The sequence below is a fragment of the Stegostoma tigrinum genome, chromosome 26, assembly GCF_030684315.1.
Source record: "Stegostoma tigrinum isolate sSteTig4 chromosome 26, sSteTig4.hap1, whole genome shotgun sequence".
NCBI classification, from domain to species: domain Eukaryota; kingdom Metazoa; phylum Chordata; class Chondrichthyes; order Orectolobiformes; family Stegostomatidae; genus Stegostoma; species Stegostoma tigrinum.
The window spans coordinates 30,038,479-30,051,944 of record NC_081379.1 but is presented as its reverse complement, the minus strand read 5'-3'; the positions used below and the strand labels follow the sequence as shown (position 1 = coordinate 30,051,944).

The window sequence follows — 13,466 nt, the reverse complement described above, 5'->3', positions numbered from 1 at the left end:
CTCGTCCCATTAATTAACTATCACACCCCCTATGGCTCCTCTCTCATCTAAAGCTAGCAAGATTCTCCCATACCCTACAGCCAGAAGAACTCATCATTTCCCGAATACTCTGGCATATACTGGCATCCTGTTGCCAATGAAGTATTGAAGAGTTTTTGAACACCCAGTTAATTGCTAGCGGTCTGGAGCCACCTTGTTCCGCTCACATTTTTAGTCTGATACAGTCTTCAAGGTCCAGAGAAAAGCCTAGCAGTGCAGGGAGGTGGTGAATTTCAACCAACTGTCAGCTTAACTGCCACCATTTTATTTCTGCTATTGCACCAACCTCCCATCAAGGCTCATGGTCTACCATTTTCACTACAACATGCAACATTTTCCCTCACTTATTCTCAAAAACCGCAAAAACACCACAACCTACTAACCTTGCAAGCCATTTGCTTCCTCACTCTCTCAAGACCCATTAATACCTTTTCTGCAGCTGCACCAGCAGTAACAGCTACATCAACCCCTTTCGTTTCACTTGATCCTTTCTTTCATTACAGAAATAAAAACAGCCCAAATGAGGGCTGAGAAGGCTAGGCCTGGAGCTGGGTGTCTATTATTTGGTTGTTTATGAGGAGAGGACTTTGGCGCCAGCCAGTGAATACCAGGACCCCACCAGTGGGGATGTGTAAACCTCACATCCCAGCAACCAAGGCAGACACACAGTTCACTGTTGTACTACACTCCCATTGAGTCCACTGTGTATTTCACATTGAGATGTCAATTTCTACCCATTTGTTGCAAGATTTTCCCTTTGCTTCCTGCAGGTACCAAAAGGATGCCCACAGTGGGCAGTCAAAAGGGCTGCCCTGCGAGGTATACCCCTCCTCCACCTCTGAGGAAGGGAGTATGGATCCCTCGGAGGTAGCACTGGTAGGGCTGCCTCCTTCACCTTCAGGAGAAGAGCTCATGTGGTCAGCAATTAATAACTTCATAAAAATGCCCAAACAGGTACAGAAGCAACAAATCAGGTTTGTCAGTGGCACGTGGCAACATGACACAATACTTCAGAACTGCATCAATTTAGTTGTGACTCTGTTACCTCAGGCATGCAATAATCTATTTATTTATTTATTTATTTGTGACCAATGCACAGTGAAAAGCTTTGTTTACGAGCAGTACAGGCAGGCCACAGTGAGCAAGGACATAGTGTGAAAAAACAGAGGCATACAGGTTACATCGCACAGGGTGTTTGTGCTAGGCAAGATAAATATTACCAGGATCAGCATTATTTGAAGTTAGAGAGTCCATTCATCTGTCTAATAATGGCAGGGAAGAAGCTGCTATTGAATTTACCATTTTGTGTGTTCAAGCTTCTGTATCTTCCTGACAGAGGTTGTAGGAGAGCACTGCCAGGATGCAATGAGTCTTTGATGTCGGCAGCCTTTTTGCAGCAATGAGACGTATAAATTGAATCCATGGATAGGAAGTTGGCTTCCCATGATGGTCTACGCTGTACACTCAACCTTCTGTAGTTTCCTATGGTCTTGAGCAGAGCAGTTGCAGTACCAGATCATTATGTAGCCAGACAGTATGCTTTCTATAGTGCATCTGTAAAAGTTGTTGAGGGTCCTTGTGAACATGCCAAATTTCCTGAGCTGTATGAAGAAGAGGAAGCTTTGTTGTGTCTTCTTGGCTGTTGCATCTACACGGCAAGTCCAGAACAGGTTGTCAGTTATTGTCACTCCTTGGAACTTGATGTTCTCAACCCTCTCAATCTCAGCTCCATTGATGTGGATGAGGGCACGTTCTCCTCCTTTCTTTCTGAAGTCAATGATCAGTTTTTTTAAGTTTTGCTGACATGAAGGGAGAGGTTGTTATTATTGCACTACGTCACCAAGCCCTCTACCTCCTTTCTGTACTCTGCCTCATCATTGTTTAATATCCAACCTCCTATGGTGGTGTCGTCAGTAAACTTGTAGATGGCATTCGTTTGGAGTTTGGCCACACAGTCGTGAGTGTACAGGGAGTACAGTAGGGGGCTAAGAACATATCCCCGGAGGGGGGCTCCAGTGTTGACTGTCATCACGAAAGATGTGCAGTTGTTTATCTTCACTGATTGTGGTCTGTGGGTCAGAAAGCTGAGGATCCAGTTGGATAGGACAGAGCTGAGACGTAGGTCTTGGAGTTTTGACATCAGTCTGGAGGGGATCATGGTTTTGAAGGTGGATCAATAGTCAATAAGTAAGAGTCTGACGTAGGTGCCTTTGCTGTCTAGATGTTCCAGGGATATTGCAGGGCTAGGGAAATGGCATCCACTGTGGATCTGTTACATCAGCAGGCAAGTTGTAGAGGAATAAGGCAGGTTGGGAAACTAGAGTTGATGTTGACCATGACCAGAATGTCGAAGCACTTAACGGTTATGGAGACCACAGCCATTGGGGGATAGTCAGTAAAGCATATTTTCTGTGCTGTCTTTGGTATTGGAAATGATAGTGGTCTTCTTGAAGCAGGTGGGGGCTACGGCTTGTAGGAGGAGAGGTTGAAGATGTCAGCGAATACCTCTGCCAGCTGGTCTGCACAGGATCTAAGTGCACAGCTGGGGGGTCTGTCCAGGCTGAGCCACAAGAGATCCATGAATGAAAATAGGTTGGTAAGCACAGGCACAGTGAGTGAATGGATTTGGCACAGTACAAATAAAGACAGCAAAATTTTGTATGAGTCATAGGATAGAGCATGAAGAGTTTATCCAGGTCAGTGTTTGAAAAAGGAGTCTGATGGGCTTTCCATCAAATGGAAGGGGAGAGTGGTGGTTATAGCCTTATAGCTGAGGCATCCAGAAAATGATCCAAGTGAGGAATTGTAAAGATTTATCCTCTAACTACATTAATTCAAATGCCCTGTACTGCCTCAAGAGGAACATTAGCCTACTGCTTCTAAGAGAAGTTCCACTGTATAAATGCAGCAAATTCATCAATGCATTATTTGGAATATAGTATGCCCTTGCCACAAAATCCAATATTATGAATTATTTATTCTGTACTCCACTTTGAAGTTGTTCCATACTCACAGATTCCAGCCAGATGTGAAGTATTCAGATGGTCCCAGCCCAGTGATTTTCAATAACATTTCTACCCCGTAAACTATACAAAACATAGAATTACAATTATTACTGGGTAAATATCCATCACAAAACTTTATATGCATGATTTGAAGTATAGGAAAGACTATTAAATCAAAGTGAGCTGTACAGAAACATGCATGAGTTTTTTTCCCATTTTGGCACTGATCAAGCAGGAAATCTGACTGTTTTAACATTATGTACACTTACACTATCAAATGATTTTTACTGTCATTAGTTGGTTTTTTTAACAAATTCAAGTAAGCTTTTCAATTGTCCTAAAAAGGAACGAAAAAAAAAATCCTTTTTACTGCTATGGAGAACTTCCCACTACTTGAAGCTCTGCAAGTAGATTGAACCCACAAAGCTTTGGTAAAGATCTGTAGCTTGGGTTGTGGTCGAGGTTGTTGACTTGCTTGCCAAGCTGACTTGTTTTCATTCAGATGTTTCATCACGATGTCATCTAGCATAATCAGTGGAGGGTCCGATGAAGTGATGTTATTCTAATCCGCTTGGAATTTATACTGTCTGGCCCATTATGGTGAGTACTGGCATTTCCAGTTTTGATCTGTATGGGTTTGTATTTGGGGTCCAGTTCTATGTTTGTTGATAGCACTACAGGGGTAGAGAACCATGCCTCTCGAAATTCCTGTGTGTGCCAATGTTTGGCTTCGGCTACTATAGTTATTTTGTCCCAGTTAAACTGATGGTCTTTATTGTCTGAGTGTACCCATGTTAAGAAAAGTTATCATGCTGTTTTGCTGCTAGTTGACTTTTTTTTCATTGAATCCCTACAGTGTGGAAACTGGCCCTTCGGTCCACACTAGGAGCATCCCACCCTGACCCATCCCCAAATCTACACATCCCTGAACACTACGGGAAATTTAGCATGGCCAATCCATTTAGCCTGCACACTTTTGGACTGTAGGAGGAAACCAGAGCACCCAGAGGAAACCTGCACAGACACGAGGAGAACATGCAAACTTCATACAGACAGTCTCCCAAAGGTGGAATTGAACCTGGGTCCCTGACGCTGTGAGGCAGCAGTGCTAACCACTAAGCCACTGTGCTGCCCATATGTGAATTCTGATGGCTACTTTTCTTCCTGTCTGTCCGATGTAATGTTTGTGGTTGTCATTGCATGGTATTTTGTAAACCACCTTGGTTGCACATGTCGTAGGAATGGGGTCTTTAATCCTTGTAAGTGTTTGTTGTAGAGTGGCTGTGGGATTGTGGGCTACCATGATTCATTTTGTCAGTTCCAATTTGTTCTTGATGCAGGGCAGCGTGGCCAGTGTGTTAGGGGATACTGTGTCCTTCAGTTGTCATCTGTTTAGTAGGCATCTGCAGATGAAGTTGCGGGGATATCCGCTTGTATAGGTGCTCTTCCTCTTTCTTGCGTTGTTTGAGTGTTGCAGTGTGTCCTGATGCAGCTTTGTTTGTGGACGCTGGGGTGGTTGCTGTGGAAGCTGAGGATTTGATCAGTATGGGTTGCTTTCTGTATAGTGAGGTTTGGAACTCCCCGTTGGTCATATGTTCAACTTTAACATCCAGAAACAAACGTCGATTGTTTACTTCTTCCCTTGTGAATTTAATCCTTGCGAATATGCTGCTGATGAGGTAGTGGGTCTCTTCTAATTTGCTGTGATTAATAATGACAAATGTGTCGTCCACCTACTGGATCCACAGTTTAGGTTGAATGTGGGCGGAGGGTTTTGTGTTCTAGTCTTTGAATGACTGCTTCTGCAATGAGTCCTGAGATGGGTGACCCCATTGGGGTACCGTTGATTGATTTATTTGTATAGTTGACAATTAATGACAAAATGCGTGGTGAGGCTGAGGTCTAGTAGTTTAAGTATATTGTCATTGATGATGGAACTGCTGGTCTGTGTTATTGCATCCTCTAGTAATGTGACCAGTCTTTTTCTTTCGCTAGTGGGATGTCGACTGGTGGGATAAAAGCTGTGACCAGTAGAAACTAGAAACCATGGTACCCCAACAGCCCACAGCCACTCTACGACCAACACTTATAAGGATTAAAGACCCCATTCCCACAACATGCAGAACCAACATGGTTTACAAAATACCATGCAATGACTGCCACAAACATTACCTCAAACAGACAGGAAGGAAACTAGCCATCAGAATACATGAACATCAACTTGCAGTAAAATGGCACAATGAACTCTCCTTAATATTAGTGCACTCAGACAATGTAACCACAGTAACGCAAGCCACATATAGACATGCACAAGAATTCCTAGAGACATGATTCTCTACCCGTAATGCTATCAACACACAAATAGAACTGGACCTCATATGCAAACCCATGTAGATCAAAACCAGAAATGAGACTAATTCACTGTAATGGACCAGACAGTATAAATCTCAAGCAGAGTAGAATAACATTGCTTCATCGGAGGCTCCACTGATGTTGTCACCATGCCAGGTGACAAAACAACTGAACAAAACAAGCCACCTTGGCGAGCAAGTCAATGACATCAGATTGAAATTTCAGTTTGCATTTACACATTTCCACTGATGCAAGCATGGTGTGTTTCCTCAAGCATTATGAACACACAACACCAATGCTTAAAATCTGCTACAAAAACTTGAACATTTCTAAGCATAAACTGTATTTAAAAGAAAAGTCCCATATAGTAAACTAAGTTCCATATAATTCAGCAAAACTGTTTTGGGCTCAATGTACACGACCTAGATCCAGAGCCATTTAGATCAGTTCCAAAGACATATCAGACTCCTGAGGGAAATTAGTTTTGGCTGAAACATGGGACAAACTTCAAGGACCATTAACATCCCCCAGGATAAGGGATCTTTACAGTGAAATATCTTTCTTCCATATTTCTACAGACTGATTATGTGAATATTTGATATAAATTTTGCATTAAAATATTTGGCTGCACATATAAATCACCTTCAAACCTTAAATCAATATCACTAGGGAACAAGTGTATTGATTTGTAAGTGGCATCACAAAATTAAACAGATCTGAGGAGCCTGAAATTAAAAAAAAAACTTACATTCAAAGACAAAAAAAAGGCACAAATGTTGCATCAGTATTAATAGCCCACATAAAATGCAGCCTCCATCTCTTAATCATATAGGGTGAAGACGATCATTCTCTAGAGATCACCCCATCCTACATTTGAAGAATGGTGTGATGGGAAAGCATTCAATTAAGAACTTTAATTATAATGGAACAAAAAAAAACTAGTTTTACATTCAGTAATTATTTTTCCTAAGCTTCTCTTGTGAGAAAATGTTCCTACCTTCTATTCTTTCTCTGTGTAGGGGAGGTGAAACATGATGTGAAAGTTCATCAACTTCCTTCTCTCCCCAAACCCAAATTTCAAAATCAGTAATCGCCCTTACAGTTTAAAATTCTTCATTCTTTACAAACTTCAGTTCCTTATATTGAATAAACAACACCATAAAACATTTCTAATTTAACCCAATAATATGGCCAGATACTATACAGAAGTTAGAAGAAAAATCAAAAATAACACAGTAGCACTTACTTGTGAGAAATACAATGTAACTCCAGGGTACAATCCGGAGGAAAAAGGCACCATCTACAGAAGGGATAATGCAATTATCCCAAAAAAAAGTAAAATTTCAATCCCAGGGTCATATACAAAAGATGGCAGATACACATTTGTGTCATGTAAGAAGATCTGTAGTTCTAGAAAGAATTGTTGGGCTAGATATTTATTTTGCCTTTTGGCTATAAAGCTGATGCAACTAATCTACTGTTAGTCACAGAAATCACACAATCTATATTTCAATTCAAGTCTGTTTGCAACTTTTATGCTCAGATGGCATTTTAAAAATCATCCCCAATACCTCTGATAATAGAAGTTAGATATATAATCTAGATTGTTTATCTCATAGCAGAGTTTATCTAAAAATCCTGAAGGGGCAAAAAAAATTCATGATTTGACTCCCCAAGCCTGCCAGCATCATTAAGATCCTAGGCAACAGGATTATGAAGCAGAAAGTCACTTGACTGGTATTACAGGGGTATAGATTCTTTGATCTTTCTGCCATGCGATTCTGCCTTCAAATCTGTTTGCAACAAGGCATGTACATAAAGAATAGCCAATCAAACAAGGCAGCAATTGTCCCCAATGACTCTGGAATCTTAGAAGCAATGGCTTCAGAAAATGAGGAATGAAAGGAAAACCAGCAGAAAAATTGGACACAACAGGTGTGTTGGGATATTCTGATCAATTTCATGTTGTCTCTCATTGAGATCTTTAAACATAATGTAATTGTGTAAAGAACATCCACTAAATTCAACATTTTATCTAAAGCAATTTAACTGATTTACAAAAAAAATTTGTCGCTTGTTTTGACACCTTTGATCATGAGCGTGTCAGCCAGTATCCAAATTCCATTTACAGCAATAACAATATCTGAAATAGAAAGATTGATGCATGTCAGATAATTGTTCAATTCTACAATTCTTTTTTTTTCAGAAGTTACACAGAATTGCAGGTTCACAACCAAATTCAGTGATTATCCAAAAGTCATGATTCATGTATAGGTTGGTTTTATTTTGTCAATTTGATGCATAAAATAATTCCTCCTTATCTTCCCTTCTGGTCCTTTTACCATGTTTTAACAAGTTACATTGAAGCATAGGAAGTGGGAACAGGAGTAGGCTATTCAGCCCTTCATGGCTGATCATCCAACTCAGTACACTTTTCCCGCTTTCTCCCCACACTCTTAAATCTCTTTATGAAGTTAACCTTAGAGAAAAATGACTAATCAAAACAGTGTATATTTTAACAAGTATTACATTCCAAAGGAAAAGTAGTTATGCATAGAGTGCAATAATACATCACCTGCAGAAACTGAAATGTTACAATTTACGTCTTCCCCCAGTCCGCCTTATTCCTTAACAATATTGTGGGTCTGTTCAAACTACCTCAGATTTCGATAGTTCAACAAAACATCCAAGTATAATGGTCAATAACATGCCCTGACATATTCATCCAAGAGAAGGAAATTAATTATGTAACATTAAACAGTAAATCAATACCTCAAAGTTAAATCTTCTAATCATGACAGAAACCCTATTTTAAATGCCATTTTAGCACTGAGGCTGCAACCAATGCTGCACACCCTGTAATGACTAGTAAATAACTTAAGCAATGTATGTAGAGTTCTTCACAAATAACACATTAAGGAAGCAGATGTAATTTAATCAATGCTATAAGACAAGACTATCACCACTTTGGAACCATTCTGTGTAAGGACTCCCCAAATGTAAATCAAAACATTGGGGCAGCACGGTGGCTCAGTGGTTAGCAGTGCAGCCTCACAGCACCAGGGACCAGGTTCGATTCCAACCTCAGGTGACTGTCTGTGTGGAGTTTGCACATTCTCCCCGTGTCTGCATGGGTTTCCTCCGGATGCTCCGGTTTTGTCCCACAGTCCAAAGATGTGCAGGCTAGGTGGATCGGCCATGCTAAATTGCCCTTAGTATTCAGGGCTGTGTGGGTTATGGGGGGGATGGGTCTGAGTGGGATGCTTCAAAGGGCGGTGTGGACTTGTTGGGCCGAAGGGCCTGTTTCCACACTGAAAGGAATCTAATCTAATCTAAATAAAGGGTGACTTGGTGACAGAATGCAGGCCTCTGGTGTTATTTCACCCAGGTTGCCTCCTTTTGAAAAGGCCTGCCCATTAGGCACTTTACAGTAGTGCAGCAACTAGGTGAATGCTGAAACAGTCTGTAAAATGTCTGCTGGCTCCTTGCTCCTGTGCATATGGGGCCAGTCATAGAACATAGAACAGTACAGCACAGAACAGGCCCTTCAGCCCACAATGTTGTGCTGACCATTGATCCTCATGTATGCACCCTCAAATTTCTGTGACCATATGCATGTCTAGCAGTCTCTTAAATGACCCCAATGACCTTGCTTCCATAACTGCTGCTGGCAACGCATTCCATGCTCTCTCAACTCTGTGTAAAGAACCCACCTCTGACATCCCCTCTATATTTTCCTCCAACCAGCTTAAAACTATGACCCCTCATACTAGCCATTTCTGCCCTGGAAAATAGTCTCTGGCTATCAACTCTATCTATGCCTCTCATTATCTTGTATACCTCAATTAGGTCCCCTCTCCTCCTCCTTTTCTCCAATGAAAAGAGACCGAGCTCAGTCAACCTCTCTTCATAAGATAAGCCCTCCAGTCCAGGCAGCATCCTGGTAAACCTCCTCTGAACCCTCTCCAAAGCATCCACACCTTTCCTATAATAGGGCGACCAGTGGTCTCTGACGGGCTTCATGGTGCTCATGTGTCCTGTGCAGTTATGCCAGTGAATGTGCAGAATGTGCTACATTTATCTCGCTAATTAAGCTGAGAATCTTGCAGCAGGGACAATGGCAGAGGTGGGAGGGGAAGGAGGCCTAGATTGGGAGTCATCCACCTTTTTGTGCGGGGATAACAGGATGGTTCAATGAAGATTGGGAGGTTTGTTTTGGCTTTTTTTGTACTCCTTCATGGGATGAAGGCATCGTTGCTAAGCCAGCTTTTATTGCTCAGTTGGCTCTGGCTCTGGAGTCCCTTGTCGACCAGAGCAGATAAGGATAGCAGATTTCCTTTCATAAAGGGCATTAGTGAACCAGATGGGCTTTTTTGACAATCAGCAATAGATTCATGGTCATCACTCAGGCTCTTAATTCCAGATTTTTAAAAAATGATTTCAAATTTCACCATCTGCTGTGACAGGATTCGAATCTGGGTCCCCAGAACATTGCTTTAGTCTCTGGGTTAACAATCCATTGATAACACCATTAGGCCATTGCCTTCTCTTTATTTCTGCTCTTTGTGCCCTCTTTCCTCATAATCGTTTCATTCTAGGTATTAGTCTAGTACAATTTCTCTGTACTCTTCCAACGCTTTAACATCCTTCCATAAACATAATGTCTTTAAACTGCAAAGAGTTGGGGCCCCCACACTAAAACCTATGGCATACCACTCACAACATCCTACCATGACATCACTCCCACTGTCTGTTTTCTGTGAGCCAGCCAATCATCTTTCCATGCCAATATGTTGCCTTTTACAACACGAACTTTTATTTTCCTCAATAGTGTTTGATGTGGCACCTTATCAAATGCCTTCAGGAAATCAAAAAACAACACATCTGCTGGTCTCCATTTATCTACTTTTCGATAAAATATACTTTTTCAAAGAACTCCAATAAATTAATTAAACATAACTTTCCTTACACACCTGGAAAGCATTAGATTCTGCTTGTCAATTCTGTTTTACTCACTGGAGGTATTTTCTGCCAGAGTCAGGTGGGAGCTGACCCTGGCTTTATCCCAGTTAACTTTGTGGCATAAATGCCTATGGATAGCCTCCCAAACCTTCCCCCGGCAATGGAGCCCTTTAAGCTGCCAATTAATGCCCACTTAAGAACCATATGCTGTTGAGACTGTTTTTAATCCAGTTCTCAAAGTTGCTTGCAGACTCCCAGAAGGCTGGCAAGAGTCCATTATTCAAGGGTTCTCAGTGCCTGATTAAGAGATCCAATATTAAGAAGGGAACGTGCTGAGGACACCCATCATTCCTTGCCTGCCAACTCTCCACTCCATCCTCCTTGACCAGCTCCCCATGATTCCAGTCAAAAACTGAGCCTCAGACAGGTACAAATTTGGAAGCAGTTCCTAATGGGTAGGGCCTACACCCTCAAGGATCTGGTCTGGTAAGTGCCTAGGAACACGTGATGCACTGTGCAAACACAGAGGTTATATTCAGATCTCATCGGACCCCTTGCCGATGCCTGAGACCCTTCTGCTGTCATCAGATTTTGGCCGCAGATGGTTCCAGTATTTTCTATTTTTTTATTACTGAAACAATCAAAAACTATGATTTTTTTTTAAAAAGGCCTAGATTTCTTGGCTAATGGCAGTGATAGCATTCACTGTTGATTTCAAAGAGAGCTACCCACGTTGACCTAGCAATCTGGGTGACTGAGATTGCTATCTTCTTGGTATCAAGAATCTTGAATCTGGCACTAAGTCAAAAATTCTCTAGATGTTTAGCAAGTATTGCAAGATTAGCAGGTTATCATACTGAAACATCCTCACAAAATTTGAAACCTGGAAGTAAATTGCAACTGATTGTCCTTTATGTTTCAAATATTATTTTTAAAGGAGTTAGAGTATCCATGGCATTAATGTAGGAGCTAAAACGTGTTTTATCTTAAAAAGAAATTAGGGTGGAATTTCTTTTTCTTCAAAATCAGAAATGGAGAAATTCTATGTTCTGCATACATATAATTAGATTTCATCAGTAAGCATGAATTTATTACATCATCAAAAACTGAATTACACTTGATTCAACAATATTATTTAACTTGGAAGGATTTTTATGGCAACACTAATTGTGCAAAAAAGGGAACAACTCATAGTTTACAGGTTTCTACTTGGCTGTGATGAGCAAAGTGAGGCGGCGTCAGTTGTGGAGGGTGTACTTCAATATTTCTATGCCTGACTGCACATGTGGTAGACTCCAAAACTCACTGACACGAATGCCACTTTTATGACTGAAAAGTCTGGCCCCAAGTATTGCCCAAAGTTGGTAGTGTTCAGGGAGTTTACAACACTGACTCAATGTCCATAAATGTTTAATAGTTTGTAGATTCACATTATGATTATATAACTAGCAAGTTACACAGCAGGAAAACAAGTATATTTTTGCCACAAACAATCAGATTTTGATCAGCAGGAAGACTATTCACTTAATCGAACAATTGGAGATTTTGTTTGTGTGAACATTTTTATACCAGAAATTGTCTTAATAATTTTATTGCTGTTAGAACAAATGTAATATGAGAAAGCAACAAAATGTTAAGGCTATACATTTAAGTTGGATCAGATATTTTTGCACACACTATACAGCACTAAACGCGTTAGCGGCCACAGGCGGAATATCATTAACCAAAACTTGATTACAGCAAAGCTTTGTTGCAATCCAAATTACTGACCCCTTCCATTGTAAAATTTTCAGCACAATTAAGTAAGACAATTTGATCAGGAAACACATCTACTCACACATGGCATACTGGAATGCTTTGGACTTCACAAGGATATTAATTCCTACAAAAGTAGAAAATAATTAGAAGATTTATAACTTGTAGTAAATTATAACCACTTCCTCAACATTTCAAAGTTTCTATTTATGAAGACCACATCTTTGCTTTGGACTGAAATTTTGAGTATTGAAATTATTCTAAATATATTAGAAATGATAACCCTACAAGTGCAGAGATGGATACTAAGGACAGAAGATGCATCAGAATACCATCAACTCCAAAATCTCATTTCAAGTTGCAAATTATCTTGATCTGGACATGCACTAAATTCCTTCATCATTGCTAGATTATAATCCTATAACTCCTTTCCTATCAACATTGAGGGTGCAGCTTTGTCACAAACACCAGCACTTGAAGTAGAAAGCAAAGCCCATCACTGGTTCTCAGGGTAACAAAGGATGGGCAATAACTGTGACTCTTGCCAAAAATGTATATCCAGAGGATGAATTTGTACTAAAATGTAACACAAAATTAATTTTGCATTTATTCTTGGGGTCAAAAAAGTCACTAGCTGTAAAACCAAAACTATTAGCAACTATTACCCAAGTTCTGAGATCAAACTAAGCTTTACAACTAATTTTGATTTACAATGGATATAGATTCATCCAATAAAAGAAACTAAAAAAAAGCTAATATTAACAGTTTGACTGGGGGTGGGTATTATTTAAACAAATTCATTGCAGATCCTTTAAGGCCAATGTATAAATTTGTAAAACTAAAACAGACTTACTGATTCATCTACAAGATCCCCTGGTTGTTTCATTATGTAATCCACAATAATACTTACCTTTAAATATAAGAAATGGAGTGTGTGGAAGATCATAAAACCAATAGTCTCCACTTCTTTTTGCCTGGGGGAGTGAAACACACCATCTAAATGTAATTAATTGTAATTGATGTTGTTTCTACTTTGTTCAAAAGAAATGCTGAAATGTTTGGTAAAGGGATCAATACAAAGAATAACTAACAAGATAAGTTCACTACAGGGGGTTGCACATAAAAAAACAGTATGGGTTGAAGAACTGGTCTAGTTTCAGCTCTGACTTGCATTCCTTTTCAACTACAGCACTGGGCAATTTACTATATTAAGAAAATCCACAGAATTAAACCATCTTAGATTCTCTCCCACTCAATTATGCAAGGCTTTTTATGCTTTACCTTTCTTCTAAATACAGTAATTATTAAATGTCACAGATCTTTTCCATAATCTTCTTTGTGTCTTGAATATAT

At 40.1% G+C, this 13,466-nt stretch overlaps 1 protein-coding gene across 1 annotated transcript in view; it reads right to left on the bottom strand.

Annotated features, from left to right (window-relative positions):
- Positions 1–13,466, bottom strand: part of tpcn1 (two pore segment channel 1) — a 111,188-nt gene that overhangs the window by 38,103 nt on the left and 59,619 nt on the right. The window contains exons 13-17 of the mRNA XM_048556682.2: positions 13,024–13,087; positions 12,196–12,240; positions 7,483–7,539; positions 6,643–6,696; positions 3,053–3,125 (exon numbers count right to left, since the gene is read on the bottom strand). Coding sequence (XP_048412639.1) covers positions 3,053–3,125; positions 6,643–6,696; positions 7,483–7,539; positions 12,196–12,240; positions 13,024–13,087 — 293 coding nt within the window. The remainder of the gene's footprint in view (positions 1–3,052; positions 3,126–6,642; positions 6,697–7,482; positions 7,540–12,195; positions 12,241–13,023; positions 13,088–13,466) is intronic.